The sequence below is a fragment of the Copadichromis virginalis genome, linkage group LG19, assembly GCF_057382275.1.
Source record: "Copadichromis virginalis isolate Kocher_CV1m ecotype Utaka linkage group LG19, C_Virginalis_male_GT1.1, whole genome shotgun sequence".
In the NCBI taxonomy this organism is placed as follows: Eukaryota; Metazoa; Chordata; class Actinopteri; order Cichliformes; family Cichlidae; genus Copadichromis; species Copadichromis virginalis.
The window spans coordinates 35,553,679-35,572,062 of NC_140636.1; the positions used below are offsets into that span (position 1 = coordinate 35,553,679).

At 45.2% G+C, this 18,384-nt stretch overlaps 1 protein-coding gene across 4 annotated transcripts; it reads left to right on the forward strand.

Annotated features, from left to right (window-relative positions):
• Positions 1 to 3,761: 3,761 nt before the first annotated feature.
• Positions 3,762 to 18,194, forward strand: LOC146686698 (inverted formin-2). 4 transcript variants are annotated; one of them, XM_085442560.1, is made up of 23 exons: positions 3,762 to 3,996; positions 7,533 to 7,943; positions 8,509 to 8,624; positions 8,708 to 8,867; positions 9,596 to 9,629; positions 9,904 to 10,045; positions 10,250 to 10,382; positions 10,607 to 11,188; positions 11,578 to 11,723; positions 11,860 to 11,921; positions 11,997 to 12,099; positions 12,207 to 12,292; positions 12,391 to 12,491; positions 13,713 to 13,783; positions 13,866 to 13,973; positions 14,076 to 14,146; positions 14,247 to 14,367; positions 14,480 to 14,644; positions 14,898 to 15,000; positions 15,106 to 15,258; positions 15,551 to 16,375; positions 16,669 to 16,722; positions 17,426 to 17,488. In XM_085442560.1, the coding sequence occupies exons 2-22, from the start codon at positions 7,547 to 7,549 to the stop codon at positions 16,719 to 16,721; spliced, it is 3,732 nt and encodes a 1,243-aa protein (XP_085298686.1). In that variant the 5' UTR covers positions 3,762 to 3,996; positions 7,533 to 7,546; the 3' UTR covers position 16,722; positions 17,426 to 17,488. The 4 variants fall into 4 exon arrangements, 3 of the variants coding, with proteins under 3 accessions (XP_085298686.1, XP_085298687.1, XP_085298685.1); XR_014916951.1 differs by having other exon boundaries at positions 15,551 to 16,722; positions 17,426 to 17,445; XM_085442561.1 differs by lacking the exon at positions 16,669 to 16,722 and having other exon boundaries at positions 17,426 to 18,194.
• Positions 18,195 to 18,384: the final 190 nt, after the last annotated feature.

The following is an 18,384-nucleotide window of genomic DNA, read 5'->3' on the forward strand; positions in this document are numbered from 1 at the left end:
GCTCCTTTCTTCATTCATCAGCTTCAGCTGTATCCAGTGTGCATTACAGTACACTGGATACAGTGTAGCCTGTGTTGTTGTACTGTACAACAACACAGGAAAGAGAGACAATGAAGCTGAATTTGACTTTGAAGGTCAGATATTTGATTCCTGCTGATGTTTCTTGATCCTGTTCAACAAGCTCAGCTAGTGAGCTGCTCATTATGAGTTCATAATATTTGCTCAGTGGCTTATGTTTAGACCAAACCATCCCTGTGTATTACAGCTATCCTGCATAGTCTCCATTAGGAGAGATACAGACACATGATACTCATGCTGCTCATTTCTCATTTTTTTCATTCTCCTTCACAATAACAAAAACTCTTGTGCTGGTGAAACGTTGCTGTCTAAAGCATCACAAGTTTTCATATATCTACCCTTTTCTTAAGGCAGTGGAATTCTAGCAAGCTAAGTAGCCCCAAGACATGAAGGATAACTGCTTTTATTAGTGAAGCAGTGGATTTGTTGAAAGACTTCCCTAAAATCACTGAAGCTAAAAATCTTAGAGAAAAGATTATGTCTAAGTGTCTTCGGGTTATTTCTGTGTCGTGGATTCAGATGATTCCAGATTGTGTTAAAATTAAAAATGCCCCCTTCCATAGAATCAGAATCAGAATCAGAATCAGAATCAGAATCAGAATGGGTTTATTGCCAGATGTTGAGGTTTACAACATTAGGAAATTGCTGCGGTGCTTCAGTGCAAACATACTGTCATAAATAGCACTTAAATAGACATGAAAAAAATAAAGTAAGAATAAGAATTAAAAGTGCTATGTAGAAAGATATGTGCATGGGATATACATGAGATATATACATGAGAATAAGAATTAAGAGTGCTACGTAGAAAGATATATACATGAGTGCAGGTGGTGATCAGTGCCAAACATGAAATGATGCAGTGACACAGCGTAGGGTCATGTGTTAGTGGCGGGGACAGTCATACGGTTATTGTTCATGTGTCCAACAGCAGAGGGGAAGAAACTGTTCTTATGGCGAGAGGTTCTGGTGCGAATGGACCGGAGCCTCCTCCCTGAGGGGAGCAGGTCAAACAGACTGTGTCCAGGGTGAGAAGGGTCAGCTGAGATCCGGGCTGCACGCCGCAGAGTCCTGGAGGTGTACAGGTCCTGCAGAGATGGGAGTCTGCAGCCAATCACCTTCTCAGCAGAGCGCACAACACGCTGCAGTCTCTGTTTGTCCCTGATAGTGGCTCCAGCGTACCACACGGTGATGGAGGAGGTGAGGATGGACTCGATGATTGCGGTGTAGAATTGCATCATCGTCCGTGTTGGCAGGTTGAATTTCTTCAGCTGCCTCAGGAAGTACATCCTCTGCTGGGCTTTCTTGATGACGGAGGTGATGGTGGGCTCCCACTTCAGGTCCTGGGTGATGGTGGTACCCAGGAAGCGGAATGAGTCCACAGAGGTGATGGGGGTGTCAGTCAGGATGATGGGGGGGAGTGGAGCTGTGTGCTTCCTGAAGTCCACAATAATCTCCACTGTCTTCTGGGCATTCAGCACCAGGTTGTTGTGGCTGCACCAAGACACCAGACGTTCAACCTCCCTCCTGTAGGCAGACTCGTCCCCGTCCGAGATGAGCCCAATAACGGTGGTGTCATCTGCAAACTTGATTAGCTTGACAGACTGGTGGGTGGAGGTGCAGCAGTTGGTGTACAGGGAGAAGAGCAGAGGAGAAAGAACACAGCCCTGAGGGGAGCCGGTGCTGATGGTCCGGGAGTCCGAGACATTCTTTCCCAGCCTCACATGCTGCTTCCTGTCCGTCAGGAAGTCAGTGATCCACCGGCAGATGGGATCAGGCACATTCATCTGGGAAAGCTTGTCTCGGAGATGGTCTGGAAGGATGGTGTTGAAGGCAGAGCTGAAGTCCACAAACAGGATCCTGGCGTAGGTTCCTGGGGAGTCCAGATGCTGCAGGATGAAGTGTAGGGCCATGTTGATGGCGTCGTCTACAGACCTGTTGGCTCTATATGCAAACTGCAGGGGGTCCAGGAGGGGGGCCGTGAGGGTCCTGAGATGGGAGAGAACTAGGCGCTCAAATGACTTCATGACCACAGATGTCAGAGCCACGGGTCTGTAGTCATTTAGTCCAGTGATCCTAGGTTTCTTGGGGACAGGGATTATGGTGGAGGACTTGAAGCAGGCAGGCACATGACATGCCTGCAGTGAGGAGTTGAAGATGCCAGAAAACACTGGGGCCAGCTCGTTTGCACAGTGTCTGAGGGTGGCAGGAGACACACCGTCTGGGCCGGGAGCTTTCCGAGCATTCAGACTCCTAAACTGCTTCCTCACATCTGCTTCATGAATATGAAGAGTTGTGGTGGGAGGAGGTGGTGTGAAATCCTCTTTTGTGTGGGGTGAGGAGGCGGGTGTTGCAGGTGAACAGTTTGAAGGTGGTGATGGCTCTATGGAGGGGGGAGAGGTGGGGGAATGAGTGTCCAAAGTGCCTCTATTGTTGAGGTCGTTGGAGGTGTGAAGGCTGCCTGATGGCTCGTCAAAACGGCAGTAGAAGTCGTTAAGGGTGTTGGCTAAGAGCAAGTCATCAGTGGAGTGGGGGGTTTTAGGCTTGTAGTTGGTGATATTCCTAAAACCTTTCCACACAGAGGCCGAGTCATTCTCTGAGATCTGCTGCTGCATCTTCTCAGAGTGCTGATGTTTAGCAATGTCCACTTCTTTAGTGAACCTGTACTTGGCCTCTCTGTAGCAGTCCCTGTCACCGCTTCTGAACGCCTTTCTCTTTTCCAGCCACAGCTTTTTGAGTTTAGGAGAATAAAGAAGGATGACTAATTTCCTCTAAATCAGACTTGGAAATACTGCTACGTGTTGTACACAAGGTTCCTGGGAGCAGTTAGACCTGCAGAAGTCTGGTTATTATTTCATCAGTTGTGAGATAACCACATTAACTCAAGACTATAATAGGATTGTGCTCTGCCACTGCGCTGTGTGCTGCAAGGAGTCGCTGATTGATTCGGAGAAGTTATTTTCCCTCCCGCAACTGGCTGCCTGAAGCAGAGGTCCAGCTGATGGGATGGGTGAGTGTGGGAGCAGGCAACCACTGGCTGCCTTCAGCAGCTAAAAAGGACTCAAGTTGCACGCAGTAGGGACCGGAAATCGAGTAGCTTTGGCTTAAAAATAAAACATCGAGAGCCTTTTACCCATCCACGTTAGTATTTTTAACAGCATTTAAAACCGTATATAATAATAATAATAATAATAATAATAATGGATTGGATTTATATAGCGCTTTTCAAGGCACCCAAAGCGCTTTACAATACCACTATTCATTCACTCTCACATTCATACACTGGATATACACGTATTCTGATCATAAACTGCAGGCATACGATATGGAGATAGTTCTCTTTCTGTTAGTGTGTAATTTTCTGCCAACTAAAAGTCATCTCAAGACTAAATTTTGTTTGTTTCTTTGTTTGTTTTTTGTACTTAAGTCACAGTGGTAGGGCAATTGTTGCTGTAAGGGCTGGCTTTGGTTTAAAAACGTCGTTTTTAATTATACAACAACAATTTTAATAACAATATTTTTAAACGATTATTATTATTATTATTCATTAAAATGTATTTATGTACTATTATTTTATCCTTTTTTATTATAGTGTAACCACATTTCAGGCGTTTGCGGTTTCTTCGCTGTTGAGTTTATTCTGAAAGTCCAAAGCGGATGTGTGGGCACACTAATGACGCTGCTTTGACACCGTCGCTGTTTCACAACTGTGTGGAAGCAGAGGGGCTGTAGCGACTTGAAAGGGACCATCGCATACCATGAAGGACTGACCTGCCGCACAGTGCCGATATTTTAGAGGTCCTCGTCTCGTCTTTTTTCCTCAGTAATGAGAGTCTGGATGACTGCAAAGCGCCCCCCTAAACGAGACACTGCCGAGGACGCGATTTTTGAGGTGTAGTTATATTAATGGAATAAAGGCAGGTAAGGCATCACACTCAGCCGATAGGTGATCTGTAATAGTGCGACGCCGTTTTGAGCGCCTATATGTGATGTGACGGTAGATGCTGTTATCAATGTGTTTTCTTGCGTGTTTTTCTCGCCACTCTGAGGTGACTAAGTCCCGTTATGTTTCCTGATATGTGGGGAAATCGCAGCGCAAACGGTCGGTAATAATGGAGCAGTGTGCAATGCAGGCTCTCAAAGTGACAGTGTGGAGGTAGTAACAGGCTGTCCCTTTAAAAGCCGCGCTGCCAGAGAGGCTGAAAGGCTGGAAAACAAAACAGTTTGGCCAAAAATGTCCAGCTGCAGTTTCAAGGCTGTAACTTGGACATCGCGGGTTGTCACGCGTGGCTTTAGTCAAAAATGCCGATGTTACGTGCGCGGTCAGTCTGGGGCCACACTAACACTGAATTGCGTTTTAACTCCAGAATGCGCTTGAAGACTTTACAGGCATGCCTGTCACTCCCTCGAAAAGCGGAAAGACAATCAGAGGAGGTGTGGATGTGGATGCTCCTTAAACGAGCACCAGATGTGCTCTGCTGCAATAATCATTATGTAAATACAGAGTGGAGTGGGGGGGGGCAACAAGATTATTAAAGTGTGGATTAACGCTTAATTATTTGTAAATACTCAAACTCTAATTAACATCATCCATAAAGGGATTTACGTGATTTCAGCCGTAGTTTCAGTGTTTAAATGAAATAGTCTCAAATTTCATACAATTTCTGCTCAATCTGGTGTCTCAGTAGACTGTATATTGTTTATTTACTGTTTGTGATTACTGTCATACATGGCCCTGCACACAGAATCTGTGCATATGCTTCTGAGGAAATAAGTCAGTGGAGATGTCCCTGCATGTTCACAAGTGTTGAGGTTGTACTGTAGCAGTGGGCTGCTTGTGTAGGCGGCTAAACCAGAGGACCGGTGAGTAGGTTTGTCCTGATGCAGTGAATCAGCCTGCTATTAGTGGTACATGTTCTGGCAGACAAGGTCGGAAAATGAAAGTGGCTTATGTTTGAGGAGTGCAGAAAAGAATATGCTGCAAACATTAGTGCTGAGGAGCAGTTAACCAGAGGATCACTCGACGTAACTAAACTGCTAGATCTACATAGGAATTTAAGCAGCTATCTTACTTCTTTTCTTTTCTTTTTATTATGCACCACTAAAAGGTGTGTCGCCTTTTTTCCTTTTATTTGTTGTTCCTTTATAGTTGCTTATCTACTGCGCGTGAATGGCTTTTGATCAGTCAGGTAATGGGAAACGGGAGTTCAGGGAGATTCTGGGTTGGCATCTAAAAGCTTTGTGTCTGAAGTAGAAAAAAAACTGTAATTTTCTATAAATAGAAATCTGAATTTGAACGAATGAATAAGTCTTGATAAGCACTGATTTCTTTTATTGAGAAATGCTGGATTTGGAGGGCCTGTGTCTGACATCAACACTGTAGATTTAATCAGGTGGGTGGGTGTATGACTTGCAAACAAGTATAGACTTTTTGTTGGCTTTAATTGATAGAGGAGTAGAGAGCACACAGGAAAGTGCAGAGAAAGCAAAGTGGAATGACACAGTGGAAATTCTCCAGGCAGGATGTTTGGGCACACTAATGACGCTGTTTTGACACCGTCTTTTGGCATCTTAGTCACCTGATCAACCAAGTGAGCACTTTTTACGTGAAACTTCAGCAGCCTTTTTACTGATTTCAGACTTTTTGTACTATACGATCATTTTTGAATTGCATGTGTTGTTTCCCTACACATCATCTCTGATGTTGCTCAGCATGTAGCCCAGATATTTGTGCTTGGATAGAATGTGTCTTAAGTCGGAAAGCACTCCTTAGAAATGAAACTAAAGCATCAAAGGAGGAACTGGAGCTGTCATACCACCAGTGTATTTATCACAAGCCAAGCTTCCTCTCCCAGGAAAGTCCTTTCCTTCCCTTCTGAAAAGTTCCCAAACTGTGCTGCCAAGTCATGCCAAGTCGCGGCACGCTTTTTCTACACACCAGCCTCTCTTTGGAAGTGTGTGAGTCAGCTGTGGAATCCACTTAACAAAATTCTCAGCGCATTTTAATGACTCCCAGTAACTTCACAGTATTCATGACTGTGAAAATTCTCCCGTTTACAGGCGTCAATTTGCAACTTTTGTTCTCCAGTTACTTTGGAAATGAGAGCAAGCTGTACCTCTGAATCAGAAAGTGTGTAAAGGATTAGTGGCCATAAGTCTTATTAGCCTGAGAAAGAGGAGGAGGAAGGGGGTTAGGGAGCATGCATCCATTTTGTGACTGATGAACACGGCCCTTTGAAGAGCATTGAGAAGGCCTATTGTAAAAGACCATTGTCTGGCTGCTTGCTGCCACGGTAACACTCTCACACTGGCAGCAGGACTGAAATGCTGCAGTCAGAAGTGACAAATGCTTTGCCAGGAGAGAAAAAAAGTGAGAAAAGAAAGGCTTCATTTTTACCTTGACTCCGCAGAGCGGATTGAAATTCAATTTGGAGGATGTTTCACAAGACAGCAGCTTTGTTCTCAGAGAAAATACCCACTTATAGGAGTCAGCGAAGACATTTGCAAGCAGTTTCGTTTACAGAGCATCTAACATGCAGAAAGCAGAGCCTTATGTTGTTGCTTAGGTTGATAAAGAGGACTGGTGAAGGCTGGAATTCCTTCCTGGCCGTTTTCCTTTCCTGACCTTTTTTGCCCTGCATTGTTTCTCCGTGCTCGCTCCGTTGTCTCGTTTGTATATCCTTTCCGTGCCAAGTGTAAAATCAACAACTGGGGACACAGGAGCCTTCTTGTGGTGGAGCAGCTAATATTGCAACTTCAAGTTTGGAAACAAAGTATTTTTAGACTTTCGGGGCAAAGTTTTCCCCTTTTTTGGATTAAACTCTTACCCTGTTGACTTTCTCCGTGTGTAGGAATGTGCCTGTGTTATTTATTTCGAGGCTCTGGTTGAGACGGATTGGTGAAAGTGGGGATTGCACTGATGGGAAAATACACCAGAAAAAGGCGACTTTTAGGGATCGTGTGTGCCCATCAGTGCGTGAGCTTCCTTCTTTGTATCAGCTCTTCACAAGCACGCCTCCCAAACGTTGCAGTTTAATTCCAGCTAACTTGGCATTTAATTTATTGTTGTTGAAAATACTGAACAGGTTATCCAAATAGCATCAAGCCTGGCTTTGTGCAGAGTTCTGATGAGCTGGCAGTCAGACTCGCTCAAGCAGGATTAAGATGGAATGTTTGGCAGAGCTGGTGATGGCCGCTGACGTATCTTTTACTCGTTTCTAAAGTGCAAAGCTGTCGTTTTCCATTCTGCTTTCGATAAAGAATAGTTTTGGCCTGTTTTCTGTGGTTTGGATAACAATGATAGCCCTCTGCCACACAAGATTACAGCATGTCGGCGCAAGCAGGCAGGCGGTATCTGCACGCTACCAACTTGCAGAATTTCCTGAGAGCTGTTTCGCTTCATCTGTACAGCACTTGCAGAACTGTAAATGTTTCTCTTTTTTTCTCCCCACCTGCAGTTTATACAGCAGCAATGTCTGGAAAATCAGATGGGAAAAAGAAGTGGGCGGCGGTCAGGGATCGCCTGGGTTCCTCGCAGGACTCTGACACTCAGCAGGAAGCCAACCTGGAGAATTCTGATCCAGAGCTGTGCATCAGACTGCTCCAAGTCCCCACTGTCGTCAACTACTCTGGGCTGAAGCGTCGCCTGGAAGGCAGCGATCAGACATGGATGGTGCAGTTCCTGGAGTTAAGCGGGCTGGATCTCCTCCTGGAGGCCCTGGACCGTCTCTCCGGGCGCGGATGCTCTCGCATTGCAGATGCTCTCCTGCAGCTCACCTGCGTCAGCTGCGTCCGAGCAGTGATGAACTCGACGGCGGGGATTCACTTCATCATAGAAAACGAGGGATACATTCGGAAGCTCTCCCAAGGTTGACCACAAATGCGCTTTCCCAGTGTCGTGTTGATGCCTCTGCTCAGTCTCACATGGAAATAAACGTTCCAGATATTTCATTGTTAAAAGTTCTTTCAAATAAAGCCGTCTCCTCTTTAATGGCAGGAGATTTGACCTTTTTTTTTCGTGTTTTATGTAACATTTGTAATATTGTGTTAAAGTGGTCATAGCTCACATGATTAAAGGGTTCTCTGTGACTCATTCTGTCAAGCTGAATTTTCCAGGCATGTCCTCAGCTTTAACATGCAGACATGAGTCATTAAGGGTCGCTTCGGGACATCCCTGAATTTGTAATGTGACAGTGTGCTGTGAATATTGGATTTCCCCACCTACAGACACATATTTATCTACAGTACAGCAACAGATCTTTAGAGGGCAAAGTTCAAGTAGTGTTGCCTCAAAGACGGCAAAACAATCCTTTTACTTTAGGTCTGGACACAAAGCGGAAAGAGTAGACACGGGGGAATTATTTTAAGGAAAACTGATATGGAAAATAGGAGAATTCATCCTTTGCTGATGTGTGCAATCATTATGCTACACAGCGTTGGACACCTCCAACACCATGGTGAAGAAGCAGGTGTTTGAGCTTCTTGCAGCCCTCAGCATGTTCTCTCTGGACGGTCATCGGCTGGCACTTGACGCCCTGGAACATTACAAGGCAAGCAGATTAAACCTGTAGAAAAGTTAGCAGAGCTCCATTCTGACTTTCCTCTCACATCTCAAATGTGGTTTCTCCTTCAGGGCGTAAAGACACAGCAGTATCGCTTCAGCGTGATTATGAACGAGCTCCAGGCCACAGATAACGTCCCTTACATGGTCACGCTCCTCAGTGTCATCAACGCTCTCATCTTTGGGACAGAGGACCTCAGGCAGCGGGATAGGATGAGAAAGGAGTTCATCGGTAGGTTTGGCTGCTCCTCAACAGTTAATTCCTTTACTGTCCTGTTATAGGAAAAGGTGACGCTGTGGGTAAACTGTTAGCTCAAAGTGAATACAAAGGGGGAAAGCAGGCCATGGGCAGGAGCGCTCATACGAATATATCTGTCACTGGGTCTGACTAAGAATAGGTCTCCTGGCCTCATTCTCACTTTTACAAAATGCCTGAGAATTAAAAAATAAATAAATTCAAGCCTTGGTGTAATTCATTCATTTTGCACCACAAATCAGCAGAAATGAAAATATCACCACTCTCAGAATAATTGGGCAGCATTAAACCTTGAATGCAGAGTAGGCCGTTTCCTCTGAGGGCCACTAGTGTATATTCTGTGCAAACACTGGTTTAACCTTTGACTAAGTTAACAGTTATTTTAAATGAGGAACAAGTGTTAACCGCCAAGCTTCCTGAAGAGCACCACATTCATGATGGTTTGAGAAATATCCCATAGCTTCTCTCCCCCAGCATATTAGTTTTGGACCAATCAGCCACCTGATTGGTCCAATTGGTTTGGACCAATCAGCCACCTGATTGGCCACGCCTCCTTTCTGATTGTTCACCTGTGACTTCCTGGAATTTCCCCCCAAACTAACATATAGTCCTGTGTGGCGGCAGGCGACACTGTTTGTAAGACATTTCATGATTTCTTGTTGTTTTACTCGGAGCTGTGTCGTTTTGTGTTATTTTGCTTGCAGGGCTTCAGTTACTTGATGTTCTGCCAAAGCTGAGGTGAGCCATCCTTCACATTTGATTATTTTTTTCAGCCTCTTAATTTCCGCAATAAAGTCGCTGAGGTACATTTTTAAAGGTTCCTTTTTAAAAGCTATAATCACCGCAAGTGAAATGGTGCTTTTAGAAAATAGTTTTGTGATGTATTTCCATTAATGGCATAAATTGGATCAAAGGTCCTTGTCAGAACTTTTTAAGGAAAAAACACTGAAAATGGGACTGAACTAAACTATGAACCGAGCTATGACTGTAATACGCGTGTGTGCGTTTGCAGGGAGCAGGAGGATGAAGACTTGATTATTCAGTGCGAAGCTTTTGAAGAGGCGATGGCTGAAGATGAGGAAGAGCTCCTGCGAGTGTATGGGGGCATTGATATGAGTAATCACCTGGAGGTTTTTACTACACTTTTTAACAAGGTGAGAAAAGCCTATTGAAATGGCTCTGTCAACTCCTCCTAATAAAAAATATAGTCCATCAAGCAGAACACTGCATGAATGCGGCTTTTCTCTCAGAAGTGTCACAGTAAAGAGAGGGATCTGTTAATAAGCTACAGATTAAAATACCTTATTATCCTTGTGCAAATTATCAAGCTTAATGTTCTTGTGGGTGTTTGTGTGCAGGTGAGCAGCTCCCCAGCCTCTCTCCAGCTGTTGTCCATCCTGCAGACATTGCTGGTGCTGGGACCAGGGCGCCCTGACATCTGGCTGGCTCTGGAGGCCATCACTAACAGAGCCATACTGCTCGCCCAGGACTGTGAGTCAGCACAGCAGCAACAATGCTTTCACTCCAGATCAACACTTTAAAAGAGGCTAATGGCTGCTTAGTGGCCACATGGTGAAGACGAGTGATTATTCAGGCATATAGAGCGCCTTGAGATGAAAGGCAGGGAGCCGGTGTTAGGATGGCTGAAAGCTTCTGTTGTAGAGTGGGAAGCTAATTCACATCGTGTGTGTGTGTTTTCTGGTTTTGTGCTGCAGCTCAGATGGAGTCCTGTGAGAAGATCATGCAGCGGCTGATGGTTTTTAAAAGAAAAAGCTGCGACGATCGGCACGAGGTGGACGGACTGCGGGTCAAAGTGGATAAGGCTGTGCAGACGGAGCTGGATCACCCGTACACGGAGAAGCCAAACAAAAGCACACCGTCCCCTAAAAGGCCACTGTGTACCTCTGTTCCACCGCCACCCCCACCACCCCCTCTACCGCCCTCTAAGCAGTGCCCGCCACCACCACCGCCGCCACCTCCTCCACCGCTACCTGGAGGGTTTGCTGGTCCCCCGCCACCTCCTCCATTGCCTGGAATGGCTCCCCCACCACCACCACCACCTCCTCTGCCCTTTGGACCAGGGGTCCCCCCTCCTCCCCCGCCCTTACCAGGGATGGGTGGTGGGCCACCACCGCCTCCACCTTTACCCGGCATGCCTCCTCCACCTCCACCTCCAACAGGCATGATTGTGGCCCAGAGTAGCCTGGCCCTGGGCTGCAGCGCGCCCTCAAAGACAAGCCGCTGTCCCACTCTGAGGATGAAGAAGCTCAACTGGCAGAAACTTCGCACTGTTACTGGTAAGCGGATAAAACCTCCATTTTTTTAAAATTTTTATTTTAATTTTAATAACTGTCAAATCTCATACTAATTCTTCTGTTGCATAAATCTGTATTATCAGCTCATACAGTATAGGTCCCGCATTTTTAAATGGCAATAATTATGAGGAATTTAAGCAAAGGCATTGGCTGCTGCCATCTGTGTAGTGGACAGTTGATGGGAGTGGAGCGCTGACATGAATAGCGCTCTGAGTTGTTAAACCATCCAAAATTGGGTGTTAATTAATGTGGGTGTCGAAGGCTTCCCTCAAGTTTCTGGAAGGAGAGAGATGATCACTTGGCACAATGTCCGTACAAAAGTGGAGCCGCACAAGCTCATGACGGGTTACTCTTTTCCTTCGTGCACACAGATGGTCACTCCATGTGGGCCTCGGTTCAGAAAGAGCCGCCTCCTCACGAGCCCGACTACAGCAGCATCGAGCAGCTGTTCTGCCTCCCGGTGGCCGAACACAAAGACAAGGGGGCAGCTGCTCCTGTCAAGAAGGAGCCTAAAGAGGTGTGCTTGGTCAGCTCTCGACGGTGCTCCTCGGAGCAGAAACACTCAGAAAAACACTGCTAATAAGCAGAGGCGAACAATCAGTAATCCTGTTTTTGTTCTCTTACACCCCCCTTCTCCACCCACCTTTTTATAGATCACGTTCATCGACCCAAAGAAAAGCTTGAACGTGAATATATTTCTCAAGCAGTTCAAATGGTGAGATATCAAACACATTTTTGTGATTTGATGCGTTTTGCTCGTGTTTCTACCTTTTATGTTCTCTCCGTCCAGCACAAACGAGGAGTTTGTGGGCATGATCCAGAGTGGGGATCGGACTCGGTTTGACGTGGAGGTGCTAAAACAGCTGCTTAAGCTCCTGCCAGAGAAGCATGAGGTTTGTGCTGCCAACATCCTTACCTCGAGTGTTTTTATCTGCCAATTAAGGCCCTGCTTGAGAATGATGGTGCTTTGTCTGAGTCAGTGCTTTGTGTTTTCACGTAGATGGAGAATCTGAAGTCCTACCAGGGAGAGAAAGACAAGCTGGCAAACGTCGATCGCTTCTACACCGCTCTCCTTACTGTGCCGTGGTAACCCCCCCCCCTTCTTTTAAGTTTATTTCTGCTTTAAGTGTTGCTTGCGTGGCTGCCGTGTGCGTGACTTCTTCTCTTCTCGCTCTTCTCTTCAGTTATCAGTTGAGGATTGAGTGCATGCTTTTGTGCGAGGAAACTGCATCAGTGTTGGAGATGCTCAAACCTAAAGTCAAGCTTATGGAGGAGGCCTGCCACTGTAAGTAAACCTTAGTCCCTCACCTGTGTTCGCATGCATTCAGCTATAATTCTTAAGGGAGGGGTTCACCTTAAAATCAGTTTTCTGGCTTTTCATCAGTGTATCTGTTGAACTCTTGACTCCAATGAAAGCACATGGCACTTGCCTTGAGGATATTCAAAGCAGAAAATGTTGGATTTGTGCAACTGCAACGTCTCTTTCCAGAAATCATGATGCAGCTACTCAAAAAAGAACCAAATCCATAATTCTTATTTTGAGCAGTTTTGTGTGGGAACTATTTTCTCTCTTTACCGAGCCATCTACACCTGGAAGGGTGTCTGGCTCTGCATTCTCCGAATCATGCTGGCTTTTTGCACAATGTGTGTTTTATTGAGCACTTCTAGCCACCACATCCATCTCCGAGGTGGCTTGAAGCCAAGTGAGACAGAGCGAAGCCCACGATCCTCCGCCAGGAAAAGGGTGGAGCTGAGCTATCGTCTCATGTGGAGGAGTTCACGTATTTACAGGTTTAGTTCGTGAGTGGAGGAGTGCAGGATTGGCAAATGGATTTGCTGCACGATATGCGGTGATGCGGGCAGTGTGTTAGTCTGTTATGGTGAAGAAAGAGCTGAGTGTGAAGGCGAAGCTGTCAGCTTGATTAGTCCATCCGCATCATGTTGTCATGAACGTAGTCATCCGCGTTCACTCCTCCACAGCCAGCTGAGGTGAGTGGGTGTCTGACTACGATGCTATCCGGTCGCCTCCTAGGTGAAGACGTTTTGGGCATATCCAACAGGGAGAAAGCCCGGGACACATTATGTGTGTCAGCTGGCTTGGGAGTGCCTCAGGAAGAGGATAAGGCAGTGGTTTGGGGAGGAAGGAAATTGAGTAGATGGATGAATATATCCACCAGCTTAATGCGAGTAGATGGCATTACAGCCCAGGTGAGAGGAGTATCATTAATGTTTACGTCCTGTTATCTGTCACAGGCGCATGCTTCACGTGGGGATGGATGTGGGCTTCCTTCTGTTCAGTGATGACGATGCATTCACTTAAGCAAGAAAAAAGTTCCTGCACAACGAAGCTTGTCTATTTGCTAAATAACTGGGACATCATTTATGAAAATAGCACAACAGGCCTGATTGTGGAAAAATAAGGAAATTTGATTAAGGGTGAACTTTGTTTTAATTGGCTAGCTTAAAATATGTCTTATATGTTAACACAATGTCACTGGTTTCCCAGCTCTTAGAACGAGCACGCTCATGCCCAGTTTTTGCAGGCTCATCCTCGACGTGGGAAATTTTCTCAACTATGTAAGAACCTCATCCCTCATTTCTCCGTCAGTTGAGCTGACATTTAGACAGTTTGCATTTTTAATCACTGGTCCACTTTCAGGGAAGTCACACTGGGAACGCCGAGGGGTTCAAGATTAGCTCCCTGCTCAAGCTCACAGAAACCAAGGCCAACAAGAGCCGCATTACGCTGCTTCATCACATCCTGGAGGTACGCAAACCGGCCAGCAGCTACTGCAGTGTCTTTTGGGGTTTTTTTTCTCCTCAGTCATGAAATTGTTTAATCACCCATTGCATGGCTTGTTTTGCAAAGGAAGCAGAGGCAAACCACCCAGAGCTGTTGGCTCTACCGGATGAAATAGCCATATGTGAAAAGGCAGCAGGGTATGGAAATCTTTCATGCAAACTTAGTCTTAATTTTTTTTTCTTCAACTATTTTGTCAAAGATTTCTAACACTTGGCGCTTGTCACCCTTGCTCCTCAGAATTAACCTGGACTCTGTTCAGTCAGAAGCCAGTGCGTTACTCAAACGGCTGAATGAGACAGCCAAGAAAGTCTCCAACTCTGCGGAGGAGGTGAAGGAGCAGTATGCAAAAGTTCTCGAGGTAAAATGTCAATCTTTGCTTTTTCTCCAAATGGCTGCAAAACTGCATAACTCGGCACTGTTTTCTTGGCAGCTGGATCCACATCCCAAATGCTTCTCTCTCTCTGCTGCAGGCAAATCTGGAGTTGTTCGGAGAATTAAACGAGAGATTCGCTGCGATTGAGACGAAAAAGGGTGAACTGGCTGTCTATTTATGTGAAGATGCCAATCAGCTGTCACTGGAGGAACTCTTCGGTACCATCAGGACTTTCCGAGGACTCTTCATCAAGGCGCTGAAGGTCAGAGGCCGCTTTGGTTGATGTCAAGCATTATGAGACAATCTTAAGAGTGTGTGTGTGTGTGTGTGTGTACTTGGCACTGTTAAATCTTCCTCTTGTGTGTGGGAGGTAGTGTTTTGTTTGTAACATTTGTATCAATAAACTGTGGAAAACTAAGACATGTTAATATGCTACGGCCCAAATGACACAAAGACAAACTGCTATGTACATTTTGTACTTGCGAGATAGTGAAATCCTTCCTTAATGATAACAGGAAAACAAAACTCGGACAGAACAGGTGGCCAAGGCTGAGAAGAGAAAGAAGCAGCTGGCAGAGGAAGAGTCCAAGAGACAGAAAGGAGAGAATGGGAAAATAAGTAAGTTGTGAAGAGCGCTGTGTTCTTCTACTGTACTAGAAAATTTTGAACAAGATGTGATGTGACTATCGTGTTTCCATGTCCTCTTTGTGCCCTTCTTTTTAGTCAAGAAAGGTTTTGTGCCGCAGAACGACGGCTGCATCATAGAAAACCTCCTGGCGGACATCAGAAAAGGTTTCAGCCTCAGAAAGACCCGGCCAAGGTGCGATTCGGAAAGCCTCCCTTCTAGTGAAATGCGTAGGGATACCTGCCCACATGGTAAGGATACGAGGCCGTGGTCTCCATCCGCAGTTCCTAGCTCCGCTCCTGATCCGCTTAACCGCGAGCCACAAAACTGCCTTGTTGGATTATTTGTGCTTCTGCACCGCCTCCCGTCTCGCTAAGTTAGCGCCATTGCTTTTTGTTTGTTTTTGTTTTTTGCTTTGTGGAGCCCATGTGAGCATTTCTTTTTATGGAGAGCCTCTAGTCGTCCTGTCTCATTGCTCGCTGCAGAACATCCCCTAACTTCAGATGTTAGTTCTGTTAACTGATCGGCTGTTCTGTCCCCCAGGATCAAGTGTGAAGTCTGTAGGCGAAGAAGCCGTCGACATGGCCACCATTTCCGCTCCTACCGCGTCTCGGACAGAGGGTCGCCACAACAGCACGGGCGAGGTGAACGGCTTTATAAGCCCGTCAGAAGAGACTCTGCCGGCTCCTCAGCTGAATGCAGTGCATGACGGCACAGCCGCACCTCCAAGCACACTCCCAGGAAAGACAGCTCCAGCGGCACTCCTGGGAAGACCTAAATCTCTGCAGCCAGAGAAAGATGCAGCATCACCCATAGATGTGACTCAAGCTCAGTCTCAGGTTAAAGGGGACCACCAACCATGCCTCCCCACAAATGGCTTTTCACTAGATTCAGCAGAGACCAGCATCATCAGTCCTTCATCCCTCTCAGACTCTGACCTGCTGGAGGCTACGTTTGACGACACACCCAGCCCGGCCCCCGAGCAGCCAACGGATCTTAGCGTAAACGTTCATGTCAAAGAAATTCCAAGTACGGACACAAAGCGGAGCATGGAAAGCGATATTATGGGAGAGGGGAAAGGAAAAACTACTAATAAACCAAGCCATTTACCAGAGACTGTAGGGCAAGAGAAGTGGCACGAGGAGACCGCGTACACGGGGGCGAAAATGTCTGGCCAAGACGAGGTCGATAGTTGCAAACTTGCAGACCCCAAAAAGAGCCTGATTACGCTCGATGAAGGCATCGTGCAATGCGACGTCCAAGATGCACTGGAACCAGAAGATCTGGCATCTGTGTCCGAAGCCCTTAAGCCAGACCCAAAGAAACAGATGAAGCTCTTTAAACGAAACAAAAAGAAGAGTAATCAAGGTAACCTATCCATTCACTTCAATAAAGGCCATCTCTGGAATGCTAGCCTCTTGACGTTTCTTAAAGCGAATCCTCTGTTAGTGTTGTTTTTATTCCATTTAACATTTTATATCTTATGTATGGGCTATTTTACTATATGTGCATAAATATTTTACATGAATACATATCATTTAAATTAAATAGTATGAATGCAGCGTGCAGCATTTGTCTTGAAGATTGAATACTGAATGGATTTTTTAAAACCTGTGGTCCCTTTTTGTTTGAATGTTCTGTTTTCCGTTCTGAAACACAAGGTAACAGTGGGAAAGGACACACTAAACATAAAACAGGCTGTGTGTTGCAGTGAGGTAGGTCAAGTCGATGGGATGGCAAACCGTAAGCCGGAAATTAACTCAATCATCGTCAGAGCTTTTGTTCCAAATAACACGTCATCTGTTGGTCTAACCGGAATCTGGATCTCATTTGTCTGTGTTGTCCGACTTTTAACACACGGCCGTCTCTCTTAACGCTCTCCCAGTTTAGCTGGTTGTCGGGCTAAACTCTTGGGGTTTGTGATATCTGTTAAACTTGAGCCGGGGGGCAAAATAAAAGTATTGTCTTGTGCAATAATAAATCATCTTTAATTAGTGGTTAATCTATTGAAATTAAGTTTTCTGATCTCAAACAGCCTCGCCGTTTGTGGAGTCTCTGTAAAGCCATTGTGGACAGTTATTTCATGAAAGCTGTCACTTTTGTGTCCTCTTCTTCTTCCTCCATATATTCTTGTCCATTCTCTGAATCTGCAACGATTTAACCTGCTAACAGTCTCGTGTGCTTCTTGTAAGCTGTTTTGTTAATTAAACTTTAAACATACTGTACATGATATAAAATGTATTAAAAAAAATTAACTCAAACTCTGGGCATCTCTAAGCCAATAATAGTGTTTGCAAGCAAAGCGCCTCTCTGCCAAGGGCCTTTGAGCCGGCAGTGTCGCTTACAGAAATAACTGTGAAAGGTATTAAAGTACACGCTTTCATTCGCACTATTGATTTGAGCATTTGTTCTCTCTAGGTGACTCCAGAAAAAGAAAATCGAGAGGGAAAAGAAAATGCTGACTTGCGAGCAGGAGTTCAGAACAGTTTATTTTATTGGGATTCCATAATGTTGATTGGAGGATGTGGAAGTCTTCTGTGAAGCCTCATCCTGACCAAGAAGAGCGACCACATCTGAGGCTGGGCTTTTTTTTTTTTTTTCTTCAATAAATGTTTATTTCTATAGCACCTTTCAAGACAGAATCACAAAGTGCTGCACATAAGATTACAAGTCATAAAAAGATTTAAAAAGAGAAAATAAAACAGGCAAAAAATTAACCAAAAGCAGTTTTAAAAAGATGAGTTTTGAGTTGTTTTTTTTTAAACAGCGACTGAGTCTGCAGTTAATGTTTGGGGAAGAGAGTGCCACAGTGGCAAAAGCTCTATCAGCCTTAGTTCTCCTCTTAGTTTTCACGTTACCGAGTCACTTTATGTAAACTGGAGGGTTTTTGTGTTTATGAGGACTATTTTGAGGGGGAGAAAAAAAGCTAAATGTTCTTTATGTTTGTATAATTGTTGTAATATGCAGTGAATGTGTTTTTGCTATAAGCTTTGTTTATGTTTGCAGCACCCATAAAAAGATGCAGTGTTTGGTTTGAGATATTGAATCATAAAATAATACAAATCTTATGTCTTAATTTCTTTGTTAATCAAATGATCTGCGACAGGATATATGCGTATAAAGGAGAGCGAGAATGGACTGTAACTTTTAATGTTGGGTATATTTTAATAAAATTGAAGATACTGTTCGTCTGTTCTGTTTTTGATCGTCTGATTCGCATAGATGGCGGTATTGAGGCAATCTGAATCGGTTAGAGAAGCCTCAAAAAGTAATGTTTAAGCAATTCCACCTTCGTGACGGTTGTGTAAAAACTGTTATCTCGGTGCTTCAGCCGCTTTGGGGGTGATTTGTTTGAGCACAGCTACGTACTTCTGTGC